This window comes from Ochotona curzoniae, unplaced genomic scaffold, assembly GCF_017591425.1.
Source record: "Ochotona curzoniae isolate NIBS_2020 unplaced genomic scaffold, NIBS_Ocur_1.0 scaffold_2453, whole genome shotgun sequence".
Taxonomy (NCBI): Eukaryota; Metazoa; Chordata; class Mammalia; order Lagomorpha; family Ochotonidae; genus Ochotona; species Ochotona curzoniae.
The window spans coordinates 29,242,907-29,259,261 of NW_024467094.1; the positions used below are offsets into that span (position 1 = coordinate 29,242,907).

The following is a 16,355-nucleotide window of genomic DNA, read 5'->3' on the forward strand; positions in this document are numbered from 1 at the left end:
ACTCCAGCGGCGGGCTGGAGCCGCACACAGGATGCAGGAGAGCCGCAGTGCACGGTTCTCAACCATTATTTCCACACTGATAAATTCAGGATTTATGGACTGTAAGCACCACCAGCCCTCACTCCCTCCTCCTCCTCCTCAGCTACAGCTTGTTAGACACAAATTGCAACAACAGTCTCTAATATTTGCATTTTATTTCAGGCCAAAGCTCCTCAACCTTGAACCAAATATCCTGACATCTCACAGCACAGGCTGGTAGGAAAAAGAGTCCACAGATAAGGTGGGATGACCAGGGGCGGCAGGAGTGGGCAAGAGGGCAAAGCAGCTTGCTCCCCAACCAGAGACCAGCACCACGCAGGGTGCCCGAGGCTCCTGGCAGCTCTGGCTCTCGGTGGAGGAGGGATGGCGGCAAGGTAGCAGGACGCCTCGCCGTCTGCAGGCAGGTACGCATAGTTTCTCAGCCCTGTCTACACAGCCCCCTCTTCTAGGCAGACACAAAGCCCTCCCTCCCCACAGGACCCAGCACACAGCCTCCCCAGAGGACGCCTGTGCCAGCGGAAGCCCTGGGGTGAGGAAAAAAGACCGAGAAAGAAAGCAACCCACTCTCACCAGCAGGAAAGATCGCCAGGGCTCGGCTTAAACCTGAGACACGGGACAGTCCAGGCCAGCCTTTTGCAAACCCAAGCCTGCCGGCTGTTTGCTTTCCTTCTAGCCATGGCAAATCACCTCTCTCCCTACTTGGCCAGGCCAGGGTCCCGGTGCTCGAAGCCCCAGGCAGCGCAGTCACGGCACCAGTTCCAGCCGGTGGTGTCACTGCAGGTGCAGCAAGTAGGCGGAAGGGTAAATGTTCACCATGTGGTGTCCGCTGGCCCTGCAAGGAGGTAGACGTGAGGCCAGCCTCCCGGAAGCCAAGTGCTCTGGGGCTTCAGGGAAACGGCAGGTGGCCAGGATGGGAGGCCAGAAGGGAGCACTCCTGGATGGCATCAGGATCTGCCTCTCTTCCAGGGCCCTGCCACCAGTTACCTGGGGTGGTGGGCATAGAAACCAACCCCAGGAGGGTCAGTGTGGGCTCTGTTGAAAACCAACAGCCTCCGGGCCTTGTGCTTCACTTGCAAACATCTTCACAGTAAGATTCCTTTGGGAGAGGTGCAGGGAGCGGTCACACCCCCACCCCTGTGCAGCCAGCCTGTGCAGAAGTGGCTGCGAGCCACTAGGCACCTCCTCCCCTACCTGCCCCGTGCCTGATACCACCAAACAAATCCCCTGGCCTGCATCTTCAGCACCTTAAAACAGGGCCCAGGCCAGAGCTCATAGCTCACTTTTCCCAAAGTGCTTCTAACTGACCAGGGTCCAAAGGCACAGCGTGGTCCCCTCCTGCAGGAATGGTGCTCCCGTCGGCAGCTCTTGCAGAATCACAGTGTGGCGATGCGGACAGGGCGGGGATGCTGGGACATTCCAAGGAAGGGCCCTCGGAGTCCACACCAGGAGTCCACACTCCGCCGTGGTCCTTTTCCTCACTGGGAGGAGGCGAGGGAGAGCTCCTCCTCCTGCTGGATCTCGTCAGAAAGCAGCAGCTGGAAATGGGTGGGCAAGGAGATGGGAGGGCATGGCCAGGTCAACAAAAGGTGGCAGGGCGCTGTAACCGCTGAAATGAGACACTGCTGTTCCAAGGGGGAAGGAATGGCTGGCACACATCACTTCCCAGATAACCCCTCTGGAAACACGCTAAGCAAAAGGAGCCAGTTACAAAAGACTGGGCTCCGCGCAGTAGCCTAGTAGCTAAAGTCCTCGCCTTGCACACACTGGGATCCTATCTGGGTGCTGGTTCTAATCCCAGCAACCCAGCTTCCCTTCCAGCTCCCTGCTTGTGGCCCGGGGCCTCGGGACCCTGCAGCCACATGGGAGACCCAGAAGAAGCTTCTGGCTCCTGGCTTCAAATCGATTCAGGTGCAGCCATTCATTGCAGCAACCACTTGGGAGTGAATCAGCAGGTGAAGATCTTCCTCTCTGTCTCTCCTCCTCTCTGTATATCAGACTTTCCACTAAAAATAAATAAATCTTTAAAACAAAACAAACAAAAAAATACCACACATTGAATGACTATTGGTGTGAATTTTCTAGAACCTGGCAAATCCACAGACACGTAAGACCCTGGAGCCTGCCAAGGGCTGGGATTTTGGGGAGGGAAAGAGGAGTCACCCCTTAGGAACAAGCCTTTAAAGTTGACCGTGGAGGGTGACAGCTGCACACCTCCATGAATATGCCTCAAAACTGCCGACTTGTTCGCTAAAGAAGCTGTATGGTGTATGAAGTTGATGTCATCAAAGGCATCATTTTTTAAGGAGGGGGCAAAGAACAGGACACAGGAGACCACCTTTCCTCCCTGCCGGCTTTCAACAGGAGCTCCTGCTGCCCGGTGCTGGGTTAACACAGGCCTACCTCGGGAAAGGCTCCAGCTGCTGCGCAGTACTTCCCCCGAGCCCAAGTGGCTATCCCGCAGCAGCGGTTACAGGTTATAATCACCCTGGCTCAGGTATCTCAGGGGTGCTTCAGTTACCTCTTGGGCTGGTCCCCTGTTGCCAGGGGAGACGAGCTCTGCCGCTCTTCTTGGGCCCAGCCACAGTTGGACATCGCATAGCGCAAAATGGCGTCTGAAACAGTCACGGGGCTGCGGCCTTGGACACAGGCTTCTATCTCGGGCACTGAGAGCTGGCTTTGCAGGAAGAGGTGCAACTGACTGTCTGACAGGAGGACCACGCTCTGCAGGACCCTGGCGTGGACACGGAGAGCACAACATGCAGCATCGCCTGAGGGTGACCCTCCCAAGCCCTGCCCACCCTCCCAAGGGCTCCTGGCCTGTGCGTGCGGAGGCCCGAGCATGCCAGGAAGGCACCTCCCACCGTGGGCCCAGAGCAGCCCCACCCCTGGCAGCCGGGGCCCGTCTGGCAGGTCCACTCACTTTTCAAGGAAGTGCTGAAGACCTTGTCGTCGTTTCTCAATAAACTCATCGGAGCTGCCGAAGAAGGTCGACTTCCCAGGAAGTTCAGGCACAGGCCTGTGGAGTCACAGGTGAGAGCCTGGCTAAGTGGAGCCCCCAGGCAGTTACTCCAGTCCCCAGCAAGAGGCCCATCAATCCCACCATGTTTTGATAAAACAGAAGAGGCCCAGCACTGGCTGGCTGCATGCCATGTGTCAGGTCCTGGGCTAAATGTTTCCAAAACACTGTTTATTCCTACCTAAAACCTTGTGAGAAAAACATTGTTCCCACTTTAGAAGTTCAGAGAGGTTAAGTCAAAACGTGCCATTGTCATGCAGCTAATAAGGATAAGTTGTATGTGAATCAAAACCCATGATGTCATACTATGCTGTCTACAACACCACTTTAAAACAGGAAGAACTCAACATGGAGAATGCTAGCCCTCTGTCGGCTACAACTATCCGCTTCAGCCCCCGGAGCTCCCACACGGACAAGGGGAGAGCTGCTGCAAGTCATCCACCAATCGGAAAGCTCCCTTTCTTTAAAACTATTTACATTCACACACAGGGGGAGACCTGCCATCCACTGGTTCAGCATTCCCCAGAGCTGGGCTAGCCTGAAGCAAGGAACTCCATCTGGGTCTCCCACGGGGGTGGCAGGCCCCTTGTGCTTGGGCTAGCCCCTGATGCCTGCCCAGAAGCATGAATAGGAAGCTGGGTCTGAAGCGGAGGTGGGATCTGATCCCAGGGACTCTGAAATGGGATGCAGGCAGTCCAAGTAGTTGCTTAACCCTCTGTGCCACAGCACCTAACTCCTCCGCTGACCTTTCTTCAAAACTATAGTGTAACATTTTAAAAAGCAGGTCAGGCTGAAAAATGAGAGATCTCTCAGGGGAAATGAAAGATTTTAACCAGCTTATGAGGCCGTGGCCCAGAGCTATACAGTTCATCAGTCCCACATGTGACCTAACTAGCTAGGTCACTCCTCCAGGCTTCCATCACCACCAAGCCTTCGGTGACCGTCCTTCAGTGGAGTCACTGCTTCCATCTCATCACTTGCAGGACTCCCCTGAGAGTATGAATGAGGAATGAGTAACTGCATTAAGGCTCCAGGAAAGTTCTGGAAAAACAGCTAGGTACTAAAGAGAACAAAACAAATCACAATTTTCACATGTCAGATGGGCAGGAACATTAACCTGCCAAGTGCTTAAAGTTTTCTTAGATCCAGTGATACGGACATTGAAACTGCTAGCTGTCCATCTGTTAAGCCCTAGGCTAAGACACATACTAAAAACAAAAAAATAGGGCCAGACGCGATGGCTCAATGGCTAAATCCTCACCTTGTAAGCACTGAGATTTCATTTGAGTGTCGGCTCATGTCCCAGTTGCTCTCTGCTTGTGGCCTGGGAAAGCCATTAAGGATAGCCCAGGGCTTGGGACCTTGCATCTGCTTGGGAGACCTGGAAGAAGCGTCTGGCTCCTGGCTTCAAATCAGCTCAGCTCCAGCAGTTTTGGCCATTTGGGGAGTGAACCGTTGGATGGAAGATCTTTCTCTGTATATCTCCTTCTCTCCATAAAATCTGATCTGCCTTTCCACTAAAATAAATCTCTCTTTTTTTAAAAAAAAAAATCTCTATTTCCCTGTTTTCCTTTTTATTTATTTATTTATTTACTCATTTACTTGAAAGAGAGAGGGAGTGACACCGAGAGAGAGCTTTCATTCACTGGTTCGCTTTCCGGATGTTTGCAATGGCCACGGCTGGGCCAGGGCAAGGCCAGGAGTTTCTTCCAAGTCTCCCATGTGGGTGGTCGGGGAACAAACACTTGGGCCTCCTCCTGCCACTCCTCCCAGGCCACTATGAAGCTGGATCAGAAGTAGAGCAGCCAGCACATGAGCCAACACTCGGAGGAGATGCTGGCATCACAGATGGGGACTTCACTCACTTTGCCACAACAATGGCCTGTCCCCCCACCCTTCAAAAGAACCCTAACAGGCCTAGCAGCTAAAGTCCTCGTATTGTAAGTGCTGGGATCCCATGAATGCCAATTTGCATCCCAGTTGCTCCACTTCCCATCCAGCTCCCTGCTTGTGCCCTAGGAAATCAGTCTAAGATGGCCCAAAGCCTTGGGACCCTACACCTGTGTGGGAGACCTAGAAGAAGCTCCTGGCTTCAGATCTGCTCAGCTCCAGGTGTTGCAGCCACTTGTGGAGTGAACCAGTAGATGGAAGATCTTTGTCTCTCCTTCTCTCTGTAAATCTGCCCTTCTAATACAAAGAAATAAATATATATTTAAAAAAATGCATTTCCCAGGGCTGACACACTGAAAACCAGTGGGTTAAGGTGCAACGTTGACACCCCATATGAACATCAATTCAAGTCCTGGCTGCTTCACTTCCGATCTGACTCCCTGCTAACGCACCTGAGTGCTCAGGCCCCTGCCACCCACTGCAGAGACCCAGATGGGCCTGCTTCCTGGCTTCAGCCCGGCCCAGCCCCTACCAAGTCGCAGAGCTGAGAAGACAGAACTTACACCAAGCCAGCGTTCTTCTGTAGCTGCTTTCTCAGCCACACAAACTCACGGTAGCGACGCCGCACGCACGAAGTCTTGGCAGTAAAGGCCTTGCTGTTGGTCTGTGAGAAGTACACAAAACGGGATCAGCAGGAAAAGGCCAAGTGTACATGTCTCCCCCATCAGCGCTCCCACTGAGCTAAGGCATCAGGCCAAGGTCCCGAGCAGAGAGGCCCCAAGCAGCGCCCAGGCACAACGCTAGCTCTCTCTCCTCCCTTCGCTCTTCTTCTAAGTCTTCTGTCTCCATCTCACCAGGCTCCGCTTCAGCGCAAACCCTCAGCCCTGCAGACTGTAGACCAACACAGAAGCTTGATGCACTCACATGAAGGAATATCTTATAATCCACGTAGGAATTCCAGGAGCCCTCATTCTGCACCCGGGGGTCCTGAACCCGTACTGTGATCACCTCCTGGGGGGTAAGAAAGGCCACTTGAGCTCTGCTGCCTTGAATAGCAGTGATACTGGCTGGCAGGCCGGTCCACTCAGTGCCGCCCTGCATTCATTCCACTCCACGGATACCTATCACACACCCAGTATGTGTCAGCCACTGACCCAGGCACTGGTTATAGAGCAGAAGAGTTAAAGACCCACAGGCCCAGCACGGTAGTCAAGCTGCTAAAGTCCTTGCCTTGCACACACCAGGATCCCGTATGGGTGCTGGTTCTAATCCCGGTGGCCCCGCTTCCCTTCAAGCTCCCTGTTTGTGACCTGGGAAAGCAGTTGGGACGGCCTGGGGCCTTGGGACCCTGCACCCGCATGGGAGACCCAGAAAGAAGTTCCAGGCTCCTGGCTTTGGATCAGCTCAGCTCTGGCTGTTGTGACCACCTGGGCAATGAGTCATTGGATGGAAGATCTTCCTCTCTCTCTTCCTCTCTGTATACCTGACTTTCCAATAAAAATAAAATAAGTCTTAAAAAAAAAAAAAAAGAGTTGAAGACCCATGCTCTACATTCCAGCACATTCACACCAGCAGGATGTCAGGGTGTCCCATCTACCCAGCAACACGTCTGCTCACACCCCTTCTCCTGGCTTCATCCCGAACTCACCAGAACCACTAGGGGACAACTGTGGGAAGAACACCACTGAGCGACTGTCATCTCCGTGGCCTCCCGCCTTCTCACGCCCTTCCCCAGCGTCTGCCGTTCCCCCCTCCCCCCGCTCCTGGAGACCACTCTTACCTCCTGCTCTTGGGCCTCCGACATCCTACACCAAAAGCCCGCTGGAAGAACACATCTGATGAGGGACAGAGGACATGGGAACAAGCATGGTTGGCACGCCTCTATTCTTAGCCCTCGGGGCCAGGCCAAAACCCTGAAAGGTTTTCATAAGTGACCTCCTGGGGAAACCCAGAGAAAGTTTTTTTGGTTCTTGTGAACTCTAAAGAGGAAACAAACCAAAAAAAAAATCCCCCCACATTAGCTCAAGTGCCAAAGCCCAAACCCCAGGGGATTGCCTTCTTCCTGGCACCAGTCAGGACTCTTCACTTGGTTGACCCCAGGCGAAGCACGTTGGGGTATGCAGAGAATTTGTCTCGGGTGGCCAGAGGCAGGTCCAGTCGCAAAAGTTTTGCCTTCCTGGCTGTGGGCACGGCCCTGTCTGTGGGCGCTAGGAAGGCAGCTTGCAAAGGGAGCTCACAGTGCCCCCTCCCGGTTGTTTACAGACAACCCAGTCCCCACACACACTCCTGCATCTCTCGTCTTCCTCCTTCCAGCCTACCTCTCCCCACAGGTGCTGCAGCCAGCCACTGCGTGGGTGTCTCGGTCGTGACCATGCCTTGTGGAATCCGTGCTCAGCAAGCCGAGCCCATAGCTGTAATCACTTCCTCCCCAACACGCCCAAGAGTGTGAGGAGCAGCCCAAGCACCCCACAGCTGCACAGGTCAAATTGGGATGCGTTTCCCTCCTTTGTAAAGATTCATTAAAGCCCACGCTCCCGATTTCCCCCCAGGGCGGCAGTTTACACGGAGAGAAACATCGCCCACCCCGACAGGGGGACCATGAAGGTTGCAGCACGGGGTGACTCGAGTCCAAAGGGGCCCATGATGTCACCTTCTGTTAAAATACAGCACTAATCTTGTTACTCCTAGACCCACTCCAGCAGCATCCACCCCCTTCCCCTCTCTTAAGAGCGGAACAATAAGGTTTAATTTCCCTTTCCAATTTACCTTGAAATGAAAACTGACTTCAGCCAATATGTACTGCCAACAAATGATCCGGGCAGGCTCCTGGGAAAACAAGACCATCTCTAAGCTCTCCCTCTCCCTGCCGCCCCGTGCCCGTTCACACACCCACTCGTTTTTACAGTCCCACAATTAATTGCAAACACATTCTCTTATTAGTTCTGTGTTAACATTAGAAGGGTTGTATAATGAGTTTCCTCTAGTTTATGTTTCACTAATACAAGGCTAGCATCTCAAAACAAGGGAAGCTCATTTGCACCACAAAATTAGCAGAGCCAACAGCTTTCTGATTCTTCCCAATATACCAGAAGGTCTCTCTACAGACAAACGTGGCACGCGGAGACAGCTGCATGGCAGTTGACAGAACTGGGCTACACTGTGGAGCAAGCCCAGGGTTTGGGGCTGCCAGTGCCAGCCCTAACAGCATTTGCTGACAGCCTGACTTTGCATCTCATGCAGCTACCACCTCCAAGGGCTTCTGTACAGAAAGGTAGGAAATTCCAAGTACACAACAACCCAGGAAGAACATTCCAGATGTGACGAGTCAAATGGCTGTGACCAAGAAGAGCAGACTGACCTGCTGTTAGCGATTAACCTTATTTTCAAAATCGCTTTTAAATTTTGGGGTTTTTTTTTTCTCTCTCTCTCTTCTCATTTCAGGGCATCTGGTAAACTGCCAGCACAGTGGAGCCAATGATTCTAAAGTGTGTTCTCACAAAAATAACAGCAGGAAAGGGGATGGCAAGATCACAGCCCTCTACACACACACGCCCTAGCCATGAATGATTTGCCAAATTCAGGATCATGACCACAGAGTCATCCTAACTTTGACTTCATGTGGAATGACCTAAGACTTCTTTTCCTTTGGGACCAACAGCACAGGCAGCTATAAACTGGCTTAAAGAGACAGAGAGAAAAAAAAAAGTCCCAGGATCCTAACAATGCCTTACCCTCAAATCTAAGGTTAATAGGCACTTTAAAAAGTATTTTGTGGGGCCAGTGCGGTGGCCTAGTGGTTAAAGTCCTCGCCTTGAAAGCACCGGGATCCCATATGAGTGCCGGTTCTTATCCTGGCAGCTCCGCTTCCCATCCAGCTCCCTGTTGGTGGCCTGGGAAAGCAGTCAAGGACGGCCCAAAGCCTTGGGACCCTGCACCCGCGTGGGAGACCTGGAGGAGGTTCCTGGTTCCTGGCTCTGGGTCGGTGCAGCATCTGCCATTGAGGTCACTTGGGGAGTGAATCATCGTACGGAAGATCTTCCTCTCTGTCTCTCCTCCTCTCTGTATATCTGATTTTGCAATAAAAATAATAAATAAAATCTTTACTTAAAAAGTTTGTTGTAGCTTTCCTTCAAAACTCAGATTTCAAACAGTAATGTCTCACCACCCCCGTTCCCCACGAGCTTCCTTCCCACAAAGAAACGTGACTCCCACTGAAGCTTGCTTCTGCTTTTGCAGAAGTGGGAAGTTCCTAACTTTGGCTGTAGAAGCTAGGAGGGGAGGGGTCACACAAACCCGAGGAGCTTGTGCGTGATGCCCAGGGGTGGGTCCACACGAGCCCTGCATTTCCTGGGCCCCTCCAATCACACCGGAAGCTCCCTTCCCGTCCCTTCTGCATCTGCACCAGCACCCACCGCTGGGGAAACCCTCGGTGTCAGCTGTTGACAAAGGGACACTTGCTCTCAAGTGTGCGAACATCCAGCAGCTTCCCGGCTCACCATTTTCTCTCCCACTTCAACAACACAGGTTAAGAAGCAAGTTAGATAGCAGGCTGAGCCATGAGACTCTAGCGCTTTCTTATTCATGCTTGGGTCTTCGGTACCAGAACAGATGGCACCTCAAAAACCTCTCCTCCCATATACCCACAACTGCTAAGCTCCTCGCCCCTGACCAAGCAGGTGGCTCTGGTCCATCCTTTAGTTCATAAGTAACCTGATCCCCCAACTTGCGGTGTCCAGGTTAAACACCTGCCACCACCCGCCAGTGGCTTGAAGACGCCCCCAAATTCTTTACGACGGCCACGCCCCCTCCTAACGCCTTGATTGGCCTTGATTCTCCTTCCCGGATTAAGTTTGCTATCCTAAATGCCCAAGCAAGCCCTCGCCTCCAGCCTCGGGGGTGGGACGTCAAGCACTGCCCACCTGCCAGGTGCTGCTCTGGCCACCCAAGCCCGCGCCCCTCACCAGGGAGCACCCCTCGCCCCTCACTGAGAGCACCCCTCACCCCTCACCGGGGAGCAGCCCTCACCCCTTACCTGAGAGCAACAGCGGCGCCGGCGGCTCCCCACGGCGACACCGCCCGTGCACCTCAGCACACAGCCAGCTTCCCGGCTTCTCCTTCCGGGTGAGTCGCCGGCACCCCGGTGCACGACGGGACGCGGCTCCCGCACGCCGAGCCGGGCCCGGCTCCCCGCGGCAATGGCCGCTCCCACACACGAGGAAGGGCTGCTCCCGCCCCGTCCGGAGGGGCCTCCCGCTCCCACCGCGGGACTTAGTTTCGGGGAGTGGGAAAAGTGGACAAGAGGGCGAAGTGAGGGGCGGTGAACACACTCTGACATCCAATGCCGGACCGCGTTCCTCCCACCGTCTGTGGGTTCAGCCAGTCAGCGGCCAGGGGGCGTCTGTCAGGCAGGGTCGGCCTGGGGGTCCCGGGGTCCCCGGAGAGAAGTAGGGCGACGCTGTTCCTGCTTCTGGAGCAGGTTACCTGTCTGAAGCATGGTTGTTTGGGAGACTAGGGCATCGCTGAATACCCCAGAGAGCCCCCCTGGAGACCCCTTTAGGTTCCAGCTCCCCAGCTCCGGAGTTGGGATCTACAACGAAACGCCTCCGAGTAATTGACAAAGCAGAAGCCAACCAATGGGAATCCGGCCACTCGCGGGACCCCGCGAACAAGCCCCAAAGAAAGATCTTGCAGTCGCTGGGGCAAGAAAAAGCTGCCTGGTGTGTGGAAGACATGTTGGCTTTATCGCAGTGTGTTAAACTTTGTGAAGGTAGTGGTAGTGAAGCTACAATCAAGGAAAAGATAGTCACAAATACAAGACTTGGAGTGCAAAGTCCTTAGGGCCAGTCAGCAGTCCCCTGCCCACCTGGTTAAATCTTTGTAAGACCACCGTCAGGGGCCTTGGTAGCTTTTTCATCTGTAAATTGGGGATTAAGGCAAAGATAGCTCAGAACAGCATTTATTAAAATCCCTTTATTTAGAGGCACAAAAGTTATTAAGCTCCCCTCAGGAGCTTTTGTTTATATGGGAGTCCCTGAATTACCAATTGAGATTCAGAAATTCCAAACCAGGTACCCACTTAATCACAAACCATTGCATGCTAATATAATAATATTGTATATATATATTTTTTTCAAAGCAAAGGAAAGTTAATGTGGAATGACGTCGTATTAAAATGTTGCAAATCCATCTCACCTGGCTTTCATAGAGGACAGCAGTTTCTCGCTTTCTCATTCTCTGTCGAGTTGTGCTGTTTTTGCTAGGTGAGGAAGATCCAGGCGGGTGGTATAGCTGGCAGCCACTGCCAACTCTGCAATGCTGCCTTACAAATAAATATACATACGTAAATACACCATCTCCGTTGATCTTAGGAAGATCTCGGGACCCAGTGAAGGTGTTATATGGGTACCACAACATTTTTTGTTTTTTCCTTGAGACCTCACATTTTAGCATCTGCAGTAATATTTCAATTTTCCTTGAAGTGGCAGGTTTACTGAGTTCAGATCCTCGAGACTGGCAAGCCATAGTCTGTCAATTTTCCAAGTAAACGGGTGTTCTCTGAAGAGCACAATCATTTCAACTCACCTCAAGCAACTGTACAACCACTATCACTGGGAACACTTTATGCGTACTTTCCATTTCATGACAAAGCACATGAAAATATGTTAAGAATGCATTTTCTTTCAGGCTGGTGAGATGGCTTAGCAGCTAAATCCTCCACCTCCAAGTGCTGGCATCCCATTTGGGTGCTTGTTTGTGTCCCAGCTGCTCTGCTTTCCATCCAGCTCCCTGCTGATGGCCAAGGAAAGCAGCAGAAAATAGCCCAAAGCCTTAGGACCCTGTACCTTTGTGGGAGACGTGGATGAGGCTTCTCGCTTCAGATTGGCTTAGTTTCCAGCCATTTGGGGAGTGAACTAGTAATTGGAATATCTTTCTCTTTCTTCTGTTAGGGTCCGGTTTTGTCATTTTCCCATGAACGACCAAGAGCCTTACTGATAATGCAAAAGCAAGCAGACTTTATTGTGCCAGCATGCTGGGGTCAGACCGATCTTGGGGCACAAAAGCCAGCGAAGGAGGGGTCCGATCCTGGACTAGCAAAAGCCTAGAGATTATATAGGCCCCTTTAGTCGTTACATGCATCATAGCCCGTGCAAATTCAAACACAACAATCAGACATGTCATCTTTAGGGCTTCCAGGTGCGAACAGTCCACTTCGTTTCCAGACACATTGTCTTTAAGACCCCTGGGTCTAGACAGCTCATTCCGTTCCCACACACATTGCTGTTCCTGGGACCGGATGATTGTGCCATTGTCCTCCTGCACCTGGGTGCATTCTATAGATAAGGCGTGTGACACTGTCCACAAGGTCACAGAGGAGCAACATTTATCACTAAAGTAGAGTTTCCCCATGGTCCAGATGCATCCCGACCTAGCAAAGCAGCAGCTTCTTGGCACGAGCCGGCCTAACATTGCCTAACGCTAACATCCTAACATTCTAACATTATACTAGCACTCTAACACTTCTCGGTGTAGATTTGCTTTTCTAATAAAAACAAATCTTAAAAAAATTCAATTTTATAAAATTATTTCGGCGGCTTTGTCAAATAATAAGTAAAAAATACTTGTAAAAATTATTTATTTGAAAGTCGGATTTACAAAAAGATAGGTCTTCCATCTGTTGGTTTTCTCTCCAAGTTGTTGCAATGGCCACAGTGGGCCAGGTGGAAGCCAGGAGACTGGGCCTCCGTCTGGGTCCCCCACAGGGAGCTGGTTTGAAAGCAGAGCAACTGAGCCTGGTGCAGCGGCCTAGTGGTTAAAGTTCTCGCTTTGCAACCACTGGGATCCCATATGTGCACTGTTCATGTCCCAGTGGCCCCACTTCCCATCCTGCTTGTGGCCTGGGGAAGAGTCAAGGACAGCCCAAAACCCTGGGAGCCTGTACCCACGATGGAGACCTAGAAGAGCTCCTGACTCCTAATTTCAGATCAGCTCAGCTCCAGCCATTGCTGCTATTTGGGGAGTGAACCAGCAGAAGTAAGATGTTTCTCTCTGTCTCTCCTGTGTAAATCTGCCTTTCCAATAAAAAAAAAAAATAATTAATCAGAAAAAAAAAAGCACAGAAAGAAAATAGAGCAATCAAGACTCAAAGCAGCACCCATATAAATGCCAGGATTACTGGGAAATTAACTGGCTCTGCCCCAACACGGGCCCCAACACATAAACCTCTTAAAATATATATAATATTAAATAATTTGAATGCAATATAACTTTACAAACAGCACTCTATCCCTATTTTAAGTATTTAGAGATCTTCCATCTACTAGTTGACTCAAAAGTATATTATGCCATTATTTTTTTTCCCCCAAGATTTATTTAATTTTTGAGCTTAAAAAAAATAAATCAATCTTGGGGGGAAAGAATAATGGCATAATATTCCAGAGCAATAATAACTCAAAGATTCTGAATATACTAGATTTGAAATTATTAACCTATGACATGATTTAAGAAAACGGTGACTTTACACCCCAAAAATCAAGACCTTAGGGAATCTGTAGGCTGAATTTCAGTACTAGTAAAGTGATAACCTAAAGGGATTTAGGTTTGTCAGTGAGGTTACAGAAAACAGAATTAGGGAAAATAGGGGAGCAGAACTCAGGTCAATAAGGGGAATTAGGGACGGCAGTATTTTATACAGACACAAATATAGTTTGGGAGTTACATAGAAATAAGATCAAATCTTGATTCCATTATTTATTGGTGAATGCTGTGCCAGTTCTGAGCGTCGTCAGCAAATTGAAAACAGCAATTCCCACTTTCCCATATCGTTGTGAAGATTAAATAGCATCAATCAAGAGTTTGACAGAATTCCTAGCACTGGGCTAGGAATTCAATACTAGTAGTTAATATTGTTACAACTCATTTTCTCATTATTAATTTAAAACCATACAATTCAGTAGATTAATTTCTTTTTTTTTTTGCATCTTCATGGAGACCCAATCCAAATGTCACGGAAGATAAACTGTCCTCTGTCCTCCTCAAGCTTTTTTCTTTTTTTTTAAGATTTATTTTGAGGAACTATACTATGGTGATGATGTAGGGGAACTCAGTGAAAGGGAGGGAATTAAGGAGGGGACAAGGGAAATCCCAGGTCCTATGGAACTGCATCATAAAATGATAATAATAAAAAGAAGTAAAATTTTTAAAAATTCAATTAAAAGAAGATTTATTTATTTTATTGGAAAGGCAGATATACAGAGAGAAGAAGATACAGAGACAGAAAGATCTTCTGTCTGCTGGTTCACTTCTCAAGTGGCTGCAATGGCCGGAGCTGTGCTGATCTGAAGCCAGGAGCCTCCTCCAGGTCTCCCATGTGGGTGCAGGGTGCAAAGGCTTTGGGCTGTCCTCTACAGCTTTCCCAGCTCAGGGGCAGGGAGCTGGATGGGAAGTGAGGCTTCTGGGACATGAATTGGCACCTGTGTGGGATCCTGGCACACTAGACTACTGCACTGGACCCTCTCCTGAAGCTCTTTTGCTGGGTTGGACTCTAGGTGGCATTCTCTGGAGCCCTGAGCAGTGCCTGACTCAGTAAATTGTGACACAAAAGCAAACCTTTGCATTCTGGGTTAGAGAACGGTAGTGTAACCGGCTTTCCCCTTTGCCTGGGAGTGGTAGATTTTAATGCTCAATGTAAGATGGGGGCGCGAAGAGTTAATTTTTCCTGGTAGATGTAGTATTTAGTGCCTGGCTCAATAGAAAAAAAGGACAATTAGGGAATCTCTCTCTTTTTAAGGGTGCCTATGTTATGGCATGGTGGGTAAAGTTGGTGTCAGCTTCTCCACTTCTGCTCCAGCTCCCTACTGGTGAGCTTGGCATGGCAGCTGAAGATGACTGAACTATTGGAGCCCCTGTCACCCATGGTGGAGATCAGAATGGAGGACTTCACCCAGCCCAAGCTGGTGGCTACCATTTGGGAAGATCTGTCCCCCTCTCCCATGTCACCGTGCCTTTCAAACAAATAAAATACATCTTTACACACACGAATATGCACGATTCTGAAATGAAAAGACAACGTGGCGTTTGATCCCCTCCACTTGCTGTCAGATAGGAAAAAGACATTAGTCAATCACTTATTCAATAAATATTGATCCCTGCATGCTGTGGCCTGTACAGGGCACCGCACATATTACCAGATTGAGTGTCTATCCTCAGCAGAGTTTAGGGGCCAAAAGGGAAATTAGGTACTAAGTAATGGAAGCAAGCAAGTGGATGTGGCGATGAAAAAGTTTAGGGATTGCAATCTTGCAATCTGGTTGAAATCAGAAGACCCAGATTGTCTTGTCTCAATAACAGGAAAGTTTTGTTTTGTTTTTTCCCCCTTAAGCCTATGCTTCTGTGGGTGGCTGAGTAAGGTTGGACATGGCAGGACAGAGAGCTAAGCTGCCTCTTGCAAAGCCATCACCCCACGTGGGCACCGGTTCAGGTTCCAGTGACACCACTTCCAATCGAGACCCCAGGGGCCCCTATCACTCACACAGAACACCCTCATAACGCTGCTGGCTTCCCTGGTCCAGTTCTGGGTGTTGTGGCCGCTCAGTAAACCAGCTGACAGAGCTCTCCTCTCTGTAACCCTATCTTGTGATAAAATAAATAAATCTGGGGGAGGGGGAGGAATAAATAAATAAATTTTGCACTTGAGGCTGACACAGGCACAGTGAACCACGTTGCCACTTGGAACTCTCGCATCCCGTACCTCAGGGCTTGGCTGGAGGCTCCTGGCACGCCACACTTCCCAGCCTAGCTGCCTGCAAGCCGAGGGGAAAGTTCACAGACTCCCAATCCTTCAGCATGCGAGGCAGGGGGTGAAAAGTCCTTAATTCCTCTTTTGGTTTTTAAATGTATTTGAAAGGCAGAGGGATTTCAGAGCTCTTCTATCCACGGAGTCACTCCCCGAATGCCTGCAAAGGGTGGGGCTGTGGCATGCGGAAGCCGGGACCCAGGAGCTGCATCTGCAACTCCCACGTGTATGAAGGGGTCCAAGTACTTGGGCCATCTTGCGCTGCCGTCCCAGGTGCGTGAGCAGCGACCTGGAGTGGAAGTGGAGCCGCTGATAGGAGCCAGCAAGCACATGGGTCAGAAATTTTCCAAGAAACGGCGAGGGACCAGGTAAGACCTACACATGTCGAAGAAGCGAATCATAAAAAGTGTGCAAAAGTGGCTGCTTCTGCGGCACAAGCCTCCAGGACTGGGCGTGCGGCAATGTCCTACGGCCACCACGGTTTCAAACACGAAAACTTGCCCGCACTCGCCGCCCGAGCGCGCGTCGCGGAGACCGCACAGCCTGTCGGGCTTCGTAGTCTTCTCGGATAGGCGGCCCCGCTTCCCACGATGCCCCGCGGCGGGTCGCGGCGCCTGC

General features: G+C 50.8%; 2 protein-coding genes across 4 annotated transcripts in view; one reads left to right on the top strand and one right to left on the bottom strand.

Moving 5' to 3' along the window:
- The window catches only part of SKAP1 (src kinase associated phosphoprotein 1), a 274,036-nt gene extending 273,783 nt beyond the window's left edge, over positions 1-253 (top strand). Inside the window, exon 16 of the transcript XR_005885936.1 lies at positions 202-253. The gene's annotated coding sequence lies outside the window, so the exon portion shown is untranslated. The remainder of the gene's footprint in view (positions 1-201) is intronic.
- On the bottom strand, positions 180-10,090 carry SNX11 (sorting nexin 11). 3 transcript variants are annotated; one of them, XM_041001241.1, is made up of 9 exons: positions 9,978-10,090; positions 7,712-7,771; positions 6,726-6,780; positions 5,870-5,956; positions 5,509-5,609; positions 2,960-3,055; positions 2,558-2,770; positions 1,345-1,574; positions 180-871 (listed from the first exon to the last, which is right to left on the bottom strand). In XM_041001241.1, the coding sequence occupies exons 3-9, from the start codon at positions 6,747-6,749 to the stop codon at positions 849-851; spliced, it is 774 nt and encodes a 257-aa protein (XP_040857175.1). In that variant the 5' UTR covers positions 6,750-6,780; positions 7,712-7,771; positions 9,978-10,090; the 3' UTR covers positions 180-848. The 3 variants fall into 3 exon arrangements, with proteins under 3 accessions (XP_040857175.1, XP_040857174.1, XP_040857176.1); XM_041001240.1 differs by having other exon boundaries at positions 180-1,574; positions 9,978-10,088; XM_041001242.1 differs by lacking the exon at positions 5,870-5,956 and having other exon boundaries at positions 180-1,574; positions 9,978-10,087.
- Between the last annotated feature and the right edge of the window lie 6,265 nt (positions 10,091-16,355).

Coding starts and splice junctions, on each gene's coding strand:
- SNX11 (XM_041001240.1), bottom strand. CDS start 6,749: ATGTCGGAGGCCCAAGAGCAGGAG. Junction 3,056..5,508: donor CAGAAGAACGCTGGCTTGGT/GTAAGTTCTGTC, acceptor GTGACTCCACAG/GCCTGTGCCTGAACTTCCTG. Junction 1,575..2,557: donor ACAGGGGACCAGCCCAAGAG/GTAACTGAAGCA, acceptor ACCCATTTCCAG/CTGCTGCTTTCTGACGAGAT.